Consider the following 18,437-nt stretch of genomic DNA (forward strand, 5'->3'; position numbering starts at 1 on the left):
CAAGTATTACCAACATATTATTTGTGGAACCAGAGGACCACTGTTATACGACCATCAAAAGTGTTTACTGTGCAGTCCCACATCCACATTTTGGAAAGCATGATCACCTGGCTGTACGTCTACTCCCCGAGTGTAGGCAGAGACTGAAGACCACAGCACTAGTGGTGTGGACCAAGAAGGTACGGACAACGGAGGTGCAGAAGTCTCTACAGGACTGCTGTGAGTCAGTGGACTGACTACATTCAGGGATTCATCTTTGAATCTGAATGTGTATGACACAGTTGTCACTGAATTTATTAAAACCTGTGAGGATGAGTGTGTGCCTATGAGAACATGCCATACACACCCAAATCAAAAGTGCACAGTCTGCTGAGGAAGATCCGTGACATTCAAGTCTGGTGATCTAGGACTATGCAAGAAGGCCAGGTACGACTTACAGAGGACTAACTTGAGAGCAAAGGAACAATTCCAAATGAGGTCAGAGGTAAAATCGAATGCACGTCAACTCTGGCAGGGTTTGCAGGCCATTACTTACTGCAAAACAAAACCTAACATCATGAATGGATGTGAGGCTTCACTCCCAGATGAGCTCAATGTCTTTTATGCACGCTTTGAAAGGGAGAATAAAACTACAGCTATGAGGATACTTGCAGCACCCTGTGATCTCTGTCTTGGACATCGATTTTGGATTCTCTTTCATGAGGATAAACCCTCACAAGACGACAAATCCCGATGGGGTATCTGGTAGGGATTTGAAAACCTGTGCCAACCAACTGGCCGGTATGTTCAAAGACATTTTTAATTTCTCATTGCTACTGTCATGTTGTCACCTGATTCTAAAGGGAAACAATCATATCAGTGCCCAAAGAGAGCAGGTGAGCTGTTTTAACGACTGTCATCCAGTAGCACTCACATCTACAGTGATGAAGTGCTCTGCGATGTTATTTATGCTCGAATCAACACCTGTCTCAGCAAGGACCTGGGCCCACTGTAACTTGTCTGTCACCACAATAGGTCTATAGCAGATGTGATCTCATTGGCTCTTCACGTGGCCTTGGGTCACCTGGACAATACTAATACTTATGTCAGGCTGCTGTTTATCAACATCAGCTCAGCATTTAACACACTCATTCCTACAGTTCTGATCAAAAAGCTCCAAAACCTGGGCCTTTGTACCTCTCTTTGGAATCGGATCCTCAACACCGGAAGACAATAGTTTGTGTGGTTTGAAAATACAGGTTTCCCCCGCTATCCAAAGGCAGAGTGGTCCTATGAAACCTTTCGTAAGCCGAAATGGCATAAAGCGAAGAAGCAATTACCATTAATTTATATGGGAAAAAGTTTTGAGCGTTCCCAGACCCAAAAAAACCCTACCAAATCATACCAAATAACACATAAAACCTAAAATAACAGTAACATATAGTAAAAGCAGGAATGATAGGATAAATACACAGCCTATATAAAGTAGAAATACTTTTCTGCAATCATTGCAGCACTGTCAAGCATAGCGAAAATCTCACGCAAGTGCTTCACATTCAGTTCCTGGACGACTTCACTGCGTTCGGTTTCGATTTGTATTCTTTCTTCTTGCAATTGCATCAGCTCTTCGTCTATCAGTTCTTGGTCATGGGATGCCAAAATTTCTTCAACATCATCTTCGTCAACTTCCAGAAACCGAGCCTCCTTAGCCAAAGTCACTATTGCCGTATTTATCGTTGTTGGTTCAAAGCCTTTAAAATCGTTCAGTGCTTTGGGACACAGCTTCCTCCAAAAGCCCTTTCTCATCGAGACTGTTAGCCTATCAAGAGCATCTCCAATGCTGGCGATTGCCAATTTTATATTCTTTCCAGATCTCTCGCAAAGATGTTTCGGAGTTGCCCTCTCTGTCAATGGCACTTAGACTAAAATGCATCACATTCTGCGTATAGCAAGCCTTAATTGTGGTTATTAGGCCTTGGTCACATGGCTACAGCAATGATGTCGTATTCAGTGGTAAGAACGCAACTCGAATGTTACCGCCATACTCGGTAATCCCAGGCGGATGAGCAGCACAATTATCGACAATCACAAGACACCTATTATCGAGGTTGTTTTCTCTACAGTATTTTTGAACAAAAGGACTAATGTATCCACTCATGCACTCAAAAAAAAATCACTTGGGTATTCCAACCACTTGGATGTGAACGGAACACAACGGGAAGTGTTTTCTTATCAACATACTTTAAGTGCCCTCGGATTTTCTGAATGGTACACTAGTAGAGGCTTAAGGACAGCATCACCAGTGGCGTTAATAATAGGCATTAGGGTAAACCTGTCCTTCGTTGCCTTGTGTCCTTTAGCCTGCTTTTCTCCTATCGAAATAAATGTCTTGCTCGGCAATTTTTTCCAATAAATTGCGGCTCCGTCACAGTTAAACACTTGCTTGTACGAATAACCACCTTCTGTAATTATTTTCTTCAGTTCTGCTGGGAACTTTTCGGCAGCTTCAGTATCAGCCGAAGCACTCTCTCCAGTAAACGTTAAGCTATGAAGCTGCCCTCGCCTCAGAAACCGATCAAACCACCCGTGACCACCTTTAAATTCCACTTTCGCAACACTTTCATCACCATCGTCCAGTGCTTTCTGTTTCAGCTTATTAAAAAGACTGACTGATTTCTCAAGTATAAGATAACTTAACGGAACACCACGCTTTGTTCATCCATCAATCCACTCAAGCAATAAACTTTCCATTTTATCCATCACTGGATGCCAACTAAAAGAGACCACTTTGCTACTAGCAGAACCAATAGTAACACAGGCAGCTTTCAAGATTCTTTCTCTCTGCATGTAAATAGTGCGAATGGTGGACACAGGCAAGTTCAACGCACGCACAATGTCCTTACTTCGATCACCACGATCGAAATGCTTAATTACGTCCATTTTTACACTAAGTGTAACACCCTTACGAGCTCTTTTAGGCTTTTCTGATACCGTAGAAGTCATCTTGCTAATGGATGCACAAAATAAATCGAGAAATTGTACTGTACAGCACAGATGCTCACAGACATGTGTTTAAGCTATGGCGGCTTGTTGCTGAGTGCAGTTCCCAGGGGAGGAGCTTGGCAGTGCTGCGTTTTCTTTCGTAAAAGCGGAAACCCTCTTCGGTTAGCGAAAACAGGTACTAATGTAGGTCTTTCGTAAAAGCAAAGTGGCGTAAAGCGAACGTTTGTAAAGCGGGGGACACCTGTATTGTAACATCTCCACCTCACTGATAATCAATTCTCTCTAATCCCATGACTATGTGGCTGGACACAGTTGAAATGTTATCTATAAATTTGCTGATGACAGAATTATTGTTGGCAGAATTTCTGATGGTGACGAGAAGGCATACAGGAGCGAATATATCAGCTAGTACCATGGAAAGCATTCTAACTGGCTGCATCACCGTCTGGTAAGGGGGTGTTACTGCACAGGGTTGAAAGAAGCTGCAAAAAGTTATGAACTCAGTCAGCTCCATCATGGGCAGTATCGTCTGTAATATCCAGGGCATCCTCAAGAGCAATGCCTCAAAAAGGCAGCGTCCATTATTAAAGACGTGCCCTCCTCTCAATGTTACAATCAGGGAGGAGGTACGGGAGCATGAAGACACACACTCCAAAGATTCGGGAACAGCTTCTTCTCCTCTGCCATCAAATTTCTGAATGGACATTGACCCCATGAACACTACCTCACTACCTTTTTTTTTTGCACTAATTATTTAATTTAATTATTTTCTATATGTACTACAGAAAGGATTTGGATACTATAGAGAGCATGCAGAGGAGATTTACTAGGCTGTTGCCTGGATTGGAGAGTGTGCCTTATGCATGTGGCCTTTTCTCTTTGGAGCAAAGGAGAATGAGAGGTGACCTGATAGAGGTGTATAAGATGATGAGAGGCATTGATCACGTGGATAGCCTGAGACTTTTTGCAGGGCTCAAATGGCTAACACCTGGGGGTATAGTTTTAAGGTGCTTGGAAGCAGGTACGAGGGTGATGTCCGAGGTAAGTTTTTCACACAGAGAGTGGTGGGTGTGTGGAATGCACAGCCAGCAACAGTGGTAGAAGTGGATACAATAGGGTCTTTTAAGAGACTCTTAGATAAGTACATGGAGCTTAGAAAAATAGAGGGCTATGCGGTGGGGAAATTCTAGGCAGTTTCTAGATTGGTTTACATGGTCGGCACAACATTGTTGGGCCAAAGGGCCTGTAATGTGCTGTAGATTTCGATGTTCTATGTACATAAACTTACTGTAATTTAGTTCTTATTATTCTGTATTGCAGTGTACTGCTGCCACATAACAACAAATTTCAAGACATATGCCAATGATATGAAACCTGAATCTGACACTGAGGGACGAAAGCGATTGCTGGGGAATGAGTTTCTTTCATTTCACTTGACATCCCTTCATTTATGACACAGTGTATATTCTCTAAAAAAGAATTCTCATAGAGGTCATACCGCAAAGAAACAAGCAATCAGGTTCTTACCAACCAACATACATTGATTCAAGGCCATATGCTGCATGAATGTTGCGAGTCTCTGCCTTCAGCACTCTCTCAAGCAGTGCGATCCAGAATCCAACCCCTCTCCATGTGTGGAAAAAGTTCCTTTTAGACCTCCTCTAAACTCAGTTTCACATTATATGCATGTCCTCCTGTTTTAGACACCCCACCATGGGAATGAATACTCTTATTCTTTGCACTGTTTATCCTTATCCTAATTCCATATTCATTTATCAGACCTTCTGTCAGCCCCCACTGCTGACAAAAAGCATCACTTTACACCTATCAAAATTAAATTCCACCTGCCATTACCCCACCTAACTTTCTAGCCGACCAAGATCATGCTGTAACATAAGACAATCTCCTATCTCTACGTCACCACAAATTTTTGTGTCTTCTGCAGACTTACGAACCATATTTCTTACATTCACATCCAAGTTGTTAATGTATATCACAAGCAATCCTTGTGGTACACTAGTAAATGAGAAAAGCAACTTTCAACCACTCTCTGCTGCCTTCTATTGTTAAGGATAGTTTTGGATTCAATTTACCAATTTGCCTTCCATGTAAGAACTTGTCAAAAGCGTTTGTCATTCACAGAATGGGGTGTCATCGGAAATATTGGTATGTACTGTCAATTGGCAACTGCCCCTGAACTTATTTAGGAGTTAGCCACAATGGTGGTTCCAGTCACATAACAGGGACAGATGGCAGATTTTTTCCCCTGAAGAGCATCATTAACACAGATGAGTTTTCACAATAATCCAGTAGTTTCATAGTTTTGCAATAGTAAGACAAGTTCTATGTTAATTCAAGATTTTTATTTTATTACTCAAATGAAAAGGCCTGGTGGTCATGGTGAGTTGAAACTTGTGTTAGACCATGAGACCATAAGACATACGAGCAGAAATTAGCCCATTTGGCCCATTGAGTTTTCTATACCATTCAATCATGGCTGATTTTTTTCTCCTCTTCAACCCCATTCCCCAGCCTTCTCCCCGTAACCTTTGATGCATGTCTAATCAAGAACCTGTCAATCTCTGCCTTAGATACACCCAGTGACCTGGCCTCCACAGCTGCATGTGGCAACAAATTCCACAAATTCACCATCCTCTGGCGAAAGTAATTTCTCCGCATCTCTGTTTTGAATGGACATCCCTCTATCCTGTAGCTGTGCCCTCTTGTCGTAGACTCTCCCACCATGGGAAACATCCTTCAACATCTACTCTATCGAGGCCTTTCAACATTTGAAAGGTTTCAATGAAATCCCCCCTCATCCTTCTAAATTCCAGCGAGTACAGACCCAAAGCCATCAAACGTTCCTCGTATGATAACCCATTCACTCCTGGAATCATCCTTATAAAGTTCCTCTGGACCCTCTCCAATGCCAACACATCTTTCCAAGATGAGGAGCCCAAAACTGTTCACAATACTCAAGGTGAGGCATCACCAGTGCCTTATAAAGCCTCAGCTTCATATCCCTGCTATTGTATTCTAGAGCTCTTGAAATGAATACTAACATTGCATTTGCCTTCCTCACCACCAACTCAATCTGCAAGTTAACCTTTAGGGTGTTCTGCACAAGGACTCCCACGTCTCTTTGTATTTCAAATTTTTGGATTTTCTCCCCATTTAGAAAATAGTCTGCACATTTATTTCTACTACCAAAGTGAATGACCATGCTTTTTCCAACATTATATTTCATTTGCCACTTTCTTGCCCATTCTCCTAATCTGTCTAAATCCTTCTGCATCTTACCTGTTTCCTCAATACTACCTGCCCCTCCATAAATCTTTGTATCATCTGCAAACTTGGCAACAAAGCCATCAGTTTCATCATCTGAATCATTCATATACACCACAAAAAGAAGTGGTCCTAATACCAACTCCCACGGAACACCAAGAGTCACTGGCAGCCAACCAGACAAGGATCCTTTTATTCCCGCTCACTGCCTTCTTCCAATCAGCCAATGATCTAACCATAGAAATATAGATACATAGAAACATAGAGAACCTACAGCATGATACAGGCATCCGGCCACAAGATCCCTCTGATTCTCCGCACTGCCAAAAGACTTACCATTAATTCCATATTCTGCCATCATATTTGACCTACCAAACTGAACCACTTCATTCTTATCTGGGTTGAACTCCATCTGCCACTTCTCAGCATCATGGTCTGGTCCGTGAAGTCCGCATTCCGGTTCACGGTCCGGTCCGTGGACTCAGGACTCTGGGTCTTCCAGCTGTCCCTCGTTTTGGTTGAGTTAATCATAGGCACCTGATTCCCATCTTCGGGCTTGGAATATAAGTAGCCTTGGGGTTGAGTGTGGGCTGCTGGTTTGTCTTGTCAGTCCCCCTTGGAGCAACCTGCTGATGGAAGGCTAGTGAAACCACTTGTGATCTCTAGTCCTGGTTGGAGGACCACCGCTTCATGGAGCCTTGTTGCCATTTGTCGGAGTGGTCATTGTGGTATGGATTTGGCTGTTTCTGTAGCCAGCCAAGGTTGCTGGCTGCCCTGCGACTCAGAGCCACCCTGGACTGAGCTCCTTTCCTGTCCTTGCCTCTGTTGCGTAAGTCAGGCTGATTGCTGTTACCCTGCAGTTCGGTCCGTCCCTCCCTGCCCTTCCCTCTGTAGGGTGAAGTTCTGCGTCCTGCTCAGGAGTTCTGCCAAGAACCCAAGCCTTGAAGATCCCAAGCCTCAAGCCCAAGACCCCAGCAAATCCTGTCCGGTAGCCATGTCATGTCCTTGCCTAGTTCTGGGGTCCAAGCCCTAGTCAAGACCCAGGTCCTGGGTCCTTGTCCAGTCTCTGGCTCAGAGTCCAAGCGCAGGCTTCTAGTTCATAGTTCCTTGTCTGGGTTCCCTGTGTCTAATCCATGTCCTAGCCCAAGTCTGTGTTCTTGTCCCTGCTCCTTTTCAGTATCCTGTCACATTCCTACTCTAGTCAAAGAACAGGAATTCTGCAGATGCTGGAAATTCAGGCAACACACATCAAAGTTGCTGGTGAATGCAACAGGCCAGGCAGCATCTCTAGGAAGAGGTGTAGTCGACGTTTCAGGCCGAGACCCTTCGTCAGGACTAACTGAAGGAAGAGTGAGTAAGGGATTAAGTCCTGTTTGTTGTACTTCAGTGTCTGTGTCTCACATTTGGGTCCGTTCCCAGCACCCCATTGTGACACTCAGCCCAGTTTTGCATCCTACCAATGTCCCACTGTAACCTCTGACAGCCCTCCACACTATCCACAACACCTCCAATCTTTGTGTCATCAGCAAACTTACTAACCCATCCCTCCACTTCCTCATCCAGGTCATTTATAAAAATTATGAAGAGGAAGGGTCCCAGAACAGATCCCTGAGGCACACCACTGGTCACCGACCTCCATGCAGAATATGACCCATCTAAAACCACTCTTTGCAATAGACAATAGACAACAGACAATTGGTGCAGGGGTAGGCCATTTGGCCCATCGAGCCAGCATCGCCATTCACTGTAATCATGGCTGGTCATCCACAATCAGTATCCAGTTCCTGCCTTATCCCCATAACCTTCGATTCCGCTATCTTTAAGAGTTCTATCCATCTCTTTCTTGAAAGCATCCAGAGACTTGGCCTCCACAGCCTTCTGGGGCAGAGCATTCCATACATCCACCACTCTCTGGGTGAAAAAGTTTTTCCTCAACTCCGTTCTAAATGGCCTACCCCTTATTCTTAAATTGTGGCCTCTGGTTCTGGACTCACCCATCAGCGGGAACATGCTTCCTGCCTCCAGCGTGTCCAATCCCTTAATAATCTTATATGTTTCAATGAGATCCCCTCTCAGCCTTCTAAATTCCAGAGTATACAAGCCCAGTCGTTCCAATCTTTTGACATATGACAGTTTTTCCATCCCAGGAATTAACCTTGTGAACCTATGCTGCACTCCCTCAATAGCAAGAATGTCCTTCCTCAAATTTGGAGACCAAAACTGTACACAGGTGTAGTCTCACCAGGGCCCTGTACAGCTGCAGAAGGACCTCTTTGCTCTTATACTCAATTCCCCTTGTTATGAAGGCCAGCATGCCATTAGCTTTCTTCACTGCCTGCTGTACTTGCATGCTTGCTTTCAGTGACTGACTTACCTTCTGTGGGCAAGTCAGTTCTGGATCTACAAAGCAATGTTCCTTGGATCACATGCCTTGCGTGGGGTACCTTATCAAATGCCTTGCTGAAATCCATATACCCTACAACTACTGCTCTTCCTTCATCAATGTGTTTACTCACATTCTCAAAAAATTCAATCAGGCTCGTAAGGCACGACCTGCCTTTGACAAAGCCATGTTGACTATTCCTAATCATATTATACCTCTCCAAATATTCATAAATCCTGCCTCTCAACATCTTCTCCATCAACTTACCAACCACTGAAGTAAGACTCACTGGTCTATAATTTCCTGGGCTATCTCTATTCCCTTTCTTGAATAAAAGAACAACATCTGCAACCCTCCAATCCTCCAGAACCTCTCCCGTCCCCATTGATGATTCAAAAATCATCGCCAGAGGCTCAGCAATCTCCTCCCTTGCCTCCTACAGTAGCCTGGGGTACATCTCATCCGGTTCCAGTGACTTATCCACCGTGATGCTTTCCAAAAACTCCAGCACATCCTCTTTCTTAATATCTACATGCTTAAGCTTTTCAGTCTGCTGCAAGTCATCACTACAATCACCAAGATCCTTTTCCATAGTGAATACTGAAGTAAAGTATTCATTCAGTACCTCTGCTATTTCCTCTGGTTCCATACACACTTTCCCACTGTCATACTTCATAGGTCTTATTCTTTCACATCTTATCCTCTTGCTCTTCACATACTTGTAGAATGCCTTGGGGTTTTCCTTGTATTGATTTCTGAGTTTTTATTCATCAATCAAAGTACTTGCCCACAAGGTTCCATTAGATTGGAATGAATGATTGCACTCAACATGTCCGGGAATCATCCTTAACTCAGTTGTTAATGATAAGACAATATCTGGTGTTTTACTATGTCTAATTTTCTTCCGGGCTGACTGCCACTTTAAGGCAAAGAACTTTTTTTAATCTATGAGCAGTCATACCGTTTTAGCAACACCATTCATGCAGCAAGGCACCCAGACCATCAGTGAGAGTTAACTTGTGCTTGTTGGAAATGTGTCCCTGCTACTTCAGCCTTGTCTGCTCTAATTATTGGAATTCTCGCACCAACTGCATCATTCCTGCACCAGAGGGTAAGTTCACAAAACAAAATAGTATCTGGGTAATCAGCATACTGATCAAGGAACATCAATTGAAACAAAAATGCTAAAATTAAAGATGTTGTATTTGAAATATGAGGGATAGATGGCAAAATGGACAAACTAATGGCACAGTTAGAAATTGACGGCAATTACAGAATCATGCTTTCAAGGTAACCATGGTTTGGAATTATTAAATATTCCAGGGAAACAAGTATTTGGAAAGAAAAGACAGAAATGAGGAGACATGAAGGATTGAGGAGGTGGTTAGCTACAATAATAATGGATAATACAAGCGCAGCAGTGAGGAATGATCTTGACCCAGTAGAACAGAAAACAGAATGTATAAACACAAGAAAAGATCATTAACAGTGGTTGGAATGGCTTACAGCAACATAAATGAAGATATTATTGATTTAGAAATAAATACAGCTTCCCAGATGTAATAATCAAGAAGATCTATAATTTTTACACAGGTTGGGCAAATCAAGCTGACAATAGCAGTTTGGAGTATGAGATATACCGTGCCTTTGGAGCAGGTCCTGGAACAATACGTTCTCAAACAAGCTAGGAAAAATCTATTTTAAGATTTTATCTTATTCAATGAAACTGGATTAATAAGTAATGTCAGATAAGGAAACTGTTGTCACTTCTTCAAAAAAAGTAACAAGATATAACAAGATATAAATTATACCCTGTCTTTTCCACACCTGCACTGCCCACTGTAAACATAGGCCATTCAAGCAGAAGCAAACATCCACACTTACCAAGTCTGAATATGACTATTAAAGTAAACCTGCTTCAATAGACAAAAATGAAAAATACGGTAGATGTTGGTACTGACAGTAAAAGAAAACACAAGAAATACTCAATTGGATGAAAAATCTTTTGTCAGAATTGTCCTGATGAGTTGTCTTCGACCTGAAACAGTAACTCTGCTTCTCTCCCCAGAGATGTGACCTGATCTTCTATGTCTTTGCTGTTTGTTTTCTGCTTCTGCAGGCCTCAAGTCATGCACCCTGATGCCAGGAACCTGCCTCATGTACGCCTTTTGTTCATAAAACACTGACTGCAGGACAGTGTGGCTCACCTTTGGCCCTTAAGGCTGATTTATACAAACCCCATTTCCAGAAAAGTTGGGATATTTTCCAAACTGCAATAAAAACAAAAATCTGTGCTATGTTAATTCACATGAACCTTTACTTAACTGACAAAAGTACAAAGAAAAGATTTTCAATAGTTTTACTGACCAACTTAATTGTATTTTGTAAACATACACAGATTTAGAATTTGATGGCTGCAACACACTCAGCAAAAGTTGGGACAGAGTTAAAATAAGATTGAAAAGTGCACAGGATATTCAAGTAACACTGGTTTGGAAGACTCCACATTAAGCAGGCTAACTGGTAGCAGGTGAGGTATCATGACTGGGTATAAAAGTAGCGTCCATCAAAGGCTCAGTCTTTGCAAGCAAGGATGGGTCATAGCTCACTCCTTTGTGCCAAAGTTCGCGAGAGAATTGTTAGTCAGTTCAAAAGGAATATTTCTCAACACAAGATTGCAGAGAATTTAGGTCTTTCAACATCTGCAGTACATAATATTGCAAAAAGATTCAGAGAATTCAGAGACATCTCAGTGCGTAAAGGGCAAGGTTGGAAACCACTGTTGAATGCGCGTGATCTTCGAGCCTGCAAGCGGCACTGCCTAAGAAACTGTCATGCTACTGAGACAATTATAGCCACCTGGGCTCAGGAGTACTTCAGAAAACCATTGTCACTCAACACAGTCCATCGCTGCATCCAGAAATGCAACCTGAAACTGTATTACGCAAGGAGGAAGCCATGCATCAACTCTATGCAGAAATGCCGGCGAGTTCTCTGGGCCCGAGCTCATCTCAGATGGATCAAAGGACTGTGGAACCGTGTGCTGTGGTCAGATGAGTCCACATTTCAGCTAGTTTTCGGAAAAAACGGGCGTCGAGTTCTCCGTGCCAAAGATGAAAACGACCATCCAGATTGTTATCAGCGAAAGGTGCAAAAGCCAGAATCTGTGATAGTATGGGGGTGCATCAGTGCCCACGGCATGGGTGAGTTGCATGTATGTGAAGGTACCATTGACTCTGAGGCGTATATTAGGATTTTAGAGAGACCTATGTTGCCATCAAGGCGACGCCTCTTCCCGGGACGTCCATGCTTATTTCAGCAGGACAATGCCAGACCACATTCTGCATGGGCTACAACAGCGTGGCTTTGTAGACACAGAATGTGTGTGCTTGACTGGCCTGCTGCCAGTCCAGATCCATCTCCTATTGAAAATGTATGGCGCATCATGAAGAGGAGAATCAGTCAACGGAGACCACGGACTGTTAAGCAGCTGAAGTCTTATATCAAGCAAGAATGGACAAAATTTCCAATTGCAAATCTACTACAATTAGTATCCTCAGTTCCAAAACAATTAAAAAGTGTTATTAAAAGGAAAGGTGATGTAACACAATGGTAAACATGCCTCTGTTCCAACTTTTGTTGAGTGTGTTGCAGCCATCAAATTCTAAATTTGTGTATGTTTACAAAATACAATTAAGTTGGTCGGTAAAACTATAGAAAATCTTTTCTTTGTACTTTTGTCAGTTAAATAAAGGTTCACGTGAATTAACATATCACAGGTTTTTGTTTTTATTGCATTTTGGAAAATATCCCAACTTTTCTGGAAATGGGGTTTGTACTTGTGCGTACGGGCTACGCCGTAGCCTACGCAAGTGACCTACGCCGTTGTGAGCATTTATACTTGTGCGTTGGTGTGTCTGCGTCGCTCTGCAATTCACTGCCAAAACACTAGTTGGCAGTGGGGTTTCTACGCCACTGTGTTGAGTTTCTTCCTGTACTTGAAACAATGGCAATTGAAACTGAACGCATCATGTTGGATTTGGAGCTGATAAATGTTGAACAAGAGTTTCTTCTCTCTCAATTCTGAAATGGTGGAGAAGCAGCAGCAACCGGAAATGCGTAGGAGGAAATGCGATGCTACCAAGAGGGCCAATCACAGCTGTTGCAGTCTGCGTCACCGCGACGCGTAGTTACATTTTGGGAGAGGTGCGCGTTAGGCTACAGTGTAGGGTTCGGCGTAGAGTACAGCGTACGGTACACGGCTACACTTTTTCTATGGCGTACCTTTGATGCAGAAGTATAAACTGGGCTTCAGTCTCTGAGCAATCACCAATATTTGTTTACTGCTTATGGAACTACTGGTCTTCAGTCGTTCCTCTGTCACATGCAAATTTCATGTTTGTCACCTTTAACTAAACAGAATGAGGGAAAACATATTTGCTGGGTTAATCTAATTCAGAACCACTGGGCAGTCGTTACAGAGGAAGAAAATGCCATAAACTACCTAATGATCCAATGTTTATCAGCACATTGCACACTTGAATATCCAGGCACTTGGCTACCTCTTGGACTAACCACAATCATCACCTTATGGCCTCGTCCATGTTGACTGCCTTTATGTGCAGTCTCCAGTATAAGAAAGTGCTCTTTTTAAGACTATCAGATAAAGGAGAATTTCCACAGAATTGTTCGTAACCTGAGCTGTTTGTAAGGCATAAGTGAACAAAAACCATGAGTGGGAAAGGATCATAGAATCAACTGTAACATAAGAGCAGGCGGGGAGAGGAGAGTGGCTGCCAGCTGTGATGCCAGAGTGAGCAGGGGAGAGGAGAGTGGCTGCCAGCTGTGATGCCAGAGTGAGCAGGGGAGTGAAGAGTGGCTGCCAGCTGTGATGCCAGAGTGAGCAGGGGAGTGAAGAGCGGCTGCCAGCTGTGATGCCAGAGTGAGCGGGGAGAGGAGAGTGGCTGCCAGCTGTGATGCCAGAGTGAGCGGGGAGAGAAGAGCGGCTGCCAGCTGTGATGCCAGAGTGAGCGAGGAGTGAAGAGCGGCTGCCAGCTGTGATGCCAGGAGCGGCTGCCAGCTGTGATGCCAGAGTGAGCGGGGAGTGAAGAGCGGCTGCCAGCTGTGATGCCAGAGTGAGCGGGGAGAGAAGAGCGGCTGCCAGCTGTGATGCCAGAGCAGGCAGGGAGTGAAGAGTGGCGGCCAGCTGTGATGCCAGAGAAGGCAGGGAGTGAAGAGTGGCTGCCAGCTGTGATGCCAGAGCAGGTGGGGGGAGTGAAGAGTGGCTGCCAGCTGTGATGCCAGAGTGAGCAGGGGAGTGAAGAGTGGCTGCCAGCTGTGATGCCAGAGTGAGCGGGGGAGTGAAGAGCGGCTGCCAGCTGTGATGCCAGAGCAGGCAGGGAGTGAAGAGTGGCTGCCAGCTGTGATGCCAGAGTGAGCAGGGGAGTGAAGAGTGGCTGCCAGCTGTGATGCCAGAGCAGGCAGGGAGTGAAGAGTGGCTGCCAGCTGTGATGCCAGAGCAGGCGGGGAGAGGAGAGTGGCTGCCAGCTGTGATGCCAGAGTGAGCAGGGAGTGAAGAGTGGCTGCCAGCTGTGATGCCAGAGCAGGCAGGGAGAGAAGAGTGGCTGCCAGCTGTGATGCCAGAGTGAGCAGGGAGTGAAGAGCGGCTGCCAGCTGTGATGCCAGAGTAGGCAGGGAGAGGAGAGTGGCTGCCAGCTGTGATGCCAGAGCAGGCAGGGAGTGAAGAGCGGCTGCCAGCTGTGATGCCAGAGTGAGCGGGGAGAGAAGAGCGGCTGCCAGCTGTGATGCCAGAGTGAGCGAGGAGTGAAGAGCGGCTGCCAGCTGTGATGCCAGAGTGAGCGAGGAGAGAAGAGCGGCTGCCAGCTGTGATGCCAGAGTGAGCGGGGAGTGAAGAGCGGCTGCCAGCTGTAATGCCAGAGTGAGCGGGGAGAGAAGAGCGGCTGCCAGCTGTGATGCCAGAGTGAGCGAGGAGTGAAGAGCGGCTGCCAGCTGTGATGCCAGAGTGAGCGAGGAGTGAAGAGCGGCTGCCAGCTGTGATGCTAGAGTGAGCGAGGAGTGAAGAGTGGCTGCCAGCTGTGATGCCAGAGTGAGCGAGGAGTGAAGAGCAGCTGCCAGCTGTGATGCCAGAGCGGGCGGGGAGTGAAGAGCGGCTGCCAGCTGTGATGCCAGAGTGAGCGGGGAGTGAAGAGCGGCTGCCAGCGTGCTGTCATTGACACAGTGAGTGAGTCTGCTCACTGCTCCCCATTTCTGCTCGGCTCCACCAGCCCCAACAAATGTCGGCTCAAGGGAGGGGGCATGGGTAGGAAAAGGAGGCATCTGGACAAGTCCTATTCACATGGAGTCGAAGATACCAAACCAACAACCCTGCAGAAGTCAGAAAAAACACACCCATCCATCCTGTCATCTCAAAACTCTTCATTCCATTCATATGAAACATACATCAAAGTTGCTGGTGAACGCAGCAGGCCAAGCAGCATCTATAGGAAGAGGTGCAGTCGACGTTTCAGGCCAAGACCCGAGTCCTGACGAAGGGTCTCGGCCTGAAACGTCGACTGCACCTCTTCCTATAGATGCTGCTTGGCCTGCTGCGTTCACCAGCAACTTTGATGTATGTTGCTTGAATTTCCAGCATCTGCAGAATTCCTGTTGTTTGTTGATTCCATTCATATGTATAGGTTGTTCATATGTCAGGAGCCTGGAGAGGACCAGTACTCTATCATGCAATAAAACAAATAAAATTAATGAAACTAACCTGTGGAACTACACCATAACAAGCTGGAAGGTCATGGGTATTATGAAGTTTTATCAAGCATTGGTAAGGATACTTGAGAAAGCAACGTCCAAGGTCAATATGTGAATTAATCACCTCCACAATAGGAACGATACATCTAGAGGACAAAATTAGGCAAAAACTGGTAAGTAATCAGACAAACATCATTGAAACCTCTGAACAATAAGGGCCTAGAAATTTCCTAAGTTCTTTAAAAAAATATTCCTGTGCAGAACAAAACTGAAGTATTTTCAATGTCTTAAAGTAAAAAATCAGGTTTGACTCCCAACTTTTCAACAAGATATCAGTCTGATCTTGGAACATACAGAATCAGAATTAATAAGTATTTATCCCTTTGGAAGTTTTCATGTTTTATTGTTTTACAACATTGAATCACAATACATTTAATTAGGCTTTCTTGACACTTATCAGCGGAAAGACCTGTGTGTCAAAGTGAAATCAAATTTCTTCAAATTGGTCTAAATTTATCACAATTATTAAACATAAAATAGTTGTCTACTTAATTACCCACACCATTCAAGTCAATCCTCAGTAGATGTACCTTTTGCAGCAACTACAGCCTTGCTTCTATGTGGATAGGTCTCGATCAGCTTTGCACATCTGACACTACAATTTTTTCCCATTCTTCTTTAAGAGACAGCTCATGCTGTCAGATTTCACGGGGATCGTGAGTGAACAGACCTTTTCAAGTCCAGCCACAAATTCTCAGTTGGATTGAAGTCTGGACTGGATAGAAGGGTTCTTATGATGGATGCCACCTTTATAAGGCATTGTTTTTTAAAGATGTCCTCAATGCAGGGAAGGCTAGTACCTATGATGGTGCTGACTGAGTTTGCAACTTTCTGCAGCATTTTTCCATCCAATGCAGTGGCCCCTCTATACCACAGGGTGAAGCAACCAGATAAAATGCTCTGCACAATACATCCGTAAAAATTTGTGAGCCTTTGGTGATGAACCAAGTCTCCTGAAACTCCTAATGATATATAGCTGCTGTCGTGCCTTTGTAATTGCATCAATATGTTGTCCCCAGGATAAATCTTCAGAGACTGTGACACCCAGAAACTTGAAGCTGCTCACCCTTTGCACTGCTGATCCCTCAAAGAGAACTAGTGCGTGTTCCCTTGACTTCCCCTTCCCAAAGTCTACCATCAGTAAGTGGCAACTTTTCATGTGAACCATCAAATAGTCACGTTTAGGTCCACTACAGCTGAAATCCACTGTCACAGCCATGGGTACTGTAGTAAGCAACATTGTTTTAAGAAAAGGAGAAGCTGGTATCAGGTGTATCGATATTTCAGTGGAACAGTGGAACAGGGGAAATTACAGTGGTAGGAGAGAGGAACTGGCCCAAGTCGATTGGAAAAGTAAGCTAAATGGAGGGACGGCAGAGCAGAATTGGATGAAATTCCTACAAGAAATAAGGAAAATGCAGGAAAAATATATTCCAAGAAAAAAGAAAATCATGAATGGAAAAATGGCACAAATGTGGCTAACGGTAGAGGTTAAGGCAAAAATAAAAGCAAAAGAAACGGCGTACAAGGAGGCAAAAATTAGTGGGAAAAATGAGGACTGAAAGACCTTTAAAAACTTACAGAAAGAAACTAAGAAAGTCATTAGGAAAGAAAAGATGAATTATGAAAGGAAGTTGGCGATTAACATAGAAAAGGATAGAGTTTTTTTAAATATATAAAGAGTAAAAGAGTGACAAGGGTAGATATGGGACCGATTGAAAATGATGCTGGAGTAATTATAATGGATAACAAAGAGATGGCAGAGGAACTGAATGAGTATTTTGCATCAGTCTTCACAGTGGAAGACATGAGCAATATGCCTGATAGCCAGAGGTATCAGGGAATAGAATTAGGTACAGTCAAGATAACTAGAGAGAAAGTGCTTGGGAAGCTAAGTGGACTAAGAATAGATAAGTCTCCCAGCCCGGATAAGGTGCACCCAAGGGTTCTGAAGGAGGTGGCTTTGGAGATTGTGGAAGCATTGGAAATGATCTTCCAGGAATCAATAGGCTCTGGCATGGTTCCGGAGGACTGTAAGATCGCAAATGTAGTTCCGCTATTTAAGAAAGGAAGGAGACAGCAAAAAGAAAATTACACACCTATTAGTCTGACATCGGTGGTTGGAAAGATATTGGAGTCAATCCACAAGGACGAGGTTATGAAATACCTCGAGGTGCCTGACAAGATAGGCCGAAGCCAGCATGGTTTCATGAAGGGAAGATCCTGCCTTACCAACTTATTGGAATTTTTTGAGGTAATCTTGAATAAGATTGACAAGGAAGAGGCTGTGGATGTTGTGTATTTGGATTTTCAAAAGGCCTTCAATAAGGTGCTGCATATGAGGCTGCTTAATAAGATGAGAGCCCATGGAATTATAGGAAAGATATGGAAATGGGTGGAGCATTGGCTGATAGGCAGAAAGCAAAGGGTGGGAATAAAGGGATCCTATTCTGATTGGTTGCCGGTTACTAGTGGTGTTCCGCAGGGGTCGGTGTTGGGGCCGCTTCTTTTTACGATGTATATCGAGGATTTGGATTATGGATTAAATGGTTTTGTGGCCAAGTTTGCGGATGACACCAAGATAGGTGGAGGAGCAGGAAATGTTGAAGAAACGGAAAGGTTGCAGAGAGACTTAGTCAGTTTAGGAGAGTGGGCAAAGAAATGGCAGATGAGATACAACGTTGACAAATGTATGGTTATAAATTTCAGAAGAAGAAATAATCGGGCAGATTATTATTTAGATGGGAAGAAAATTCAAAAATCGGAAGTGCAAAGGGACTTGGGGGTCCTCGTGCAGGATACCCTAAAAGTTAACCACCAAGTTGAATTGGCGGTAAGGAAAGCGAATGCTATGTTGGCATTCATTTCAAGAGGAATAGTGTATAAGAGTAAGGAGGTGTTGATGAGGCTCTATGAGGCATTAGTGAGACCTCATTTGGAATACTGCGTGCAGTTTCGGGCCCCC

General features: G+C 44.1%; 1 protein-coding gene across 1 annotated transcript in view; it reads right to left on the reverse strand.

Moving 5' to 3' along the window:
- Positions 1-18,437, reverse strand: part of hydin (HYDIN axonemal central pair apparatus protein) — a 977,428-nt gene that overhangs the window by 612,330 nt on the left and 346,661 nt on the right. Inside the window, exon 16 of the mRNA XM_063066586.1 lies at positions 15,423-15,558. Coding sequence (XP_062922656.1) covers positions 15,423-15,558 — 136 coding nt within the window. The remainder of the gene's footprint in view (positions 1-15,422; positions 15,559-18,437) is intronic.

The sequence above is a fragment of the Mobula hypostoma genome, chromosome 14 (genome assembly GCF_963921235.1).
Source record: "Mobula hypostoma chromosome 14, sMobHyp1.1, whole genome shotgun sequence".
Classification (NCBI taxonomy): Eukaryota; Metazoa; Chordata; class Chondrichthyes; order Myliobatiformes; family Myliobatidae; genus Mobula; species Mobula hypostoma.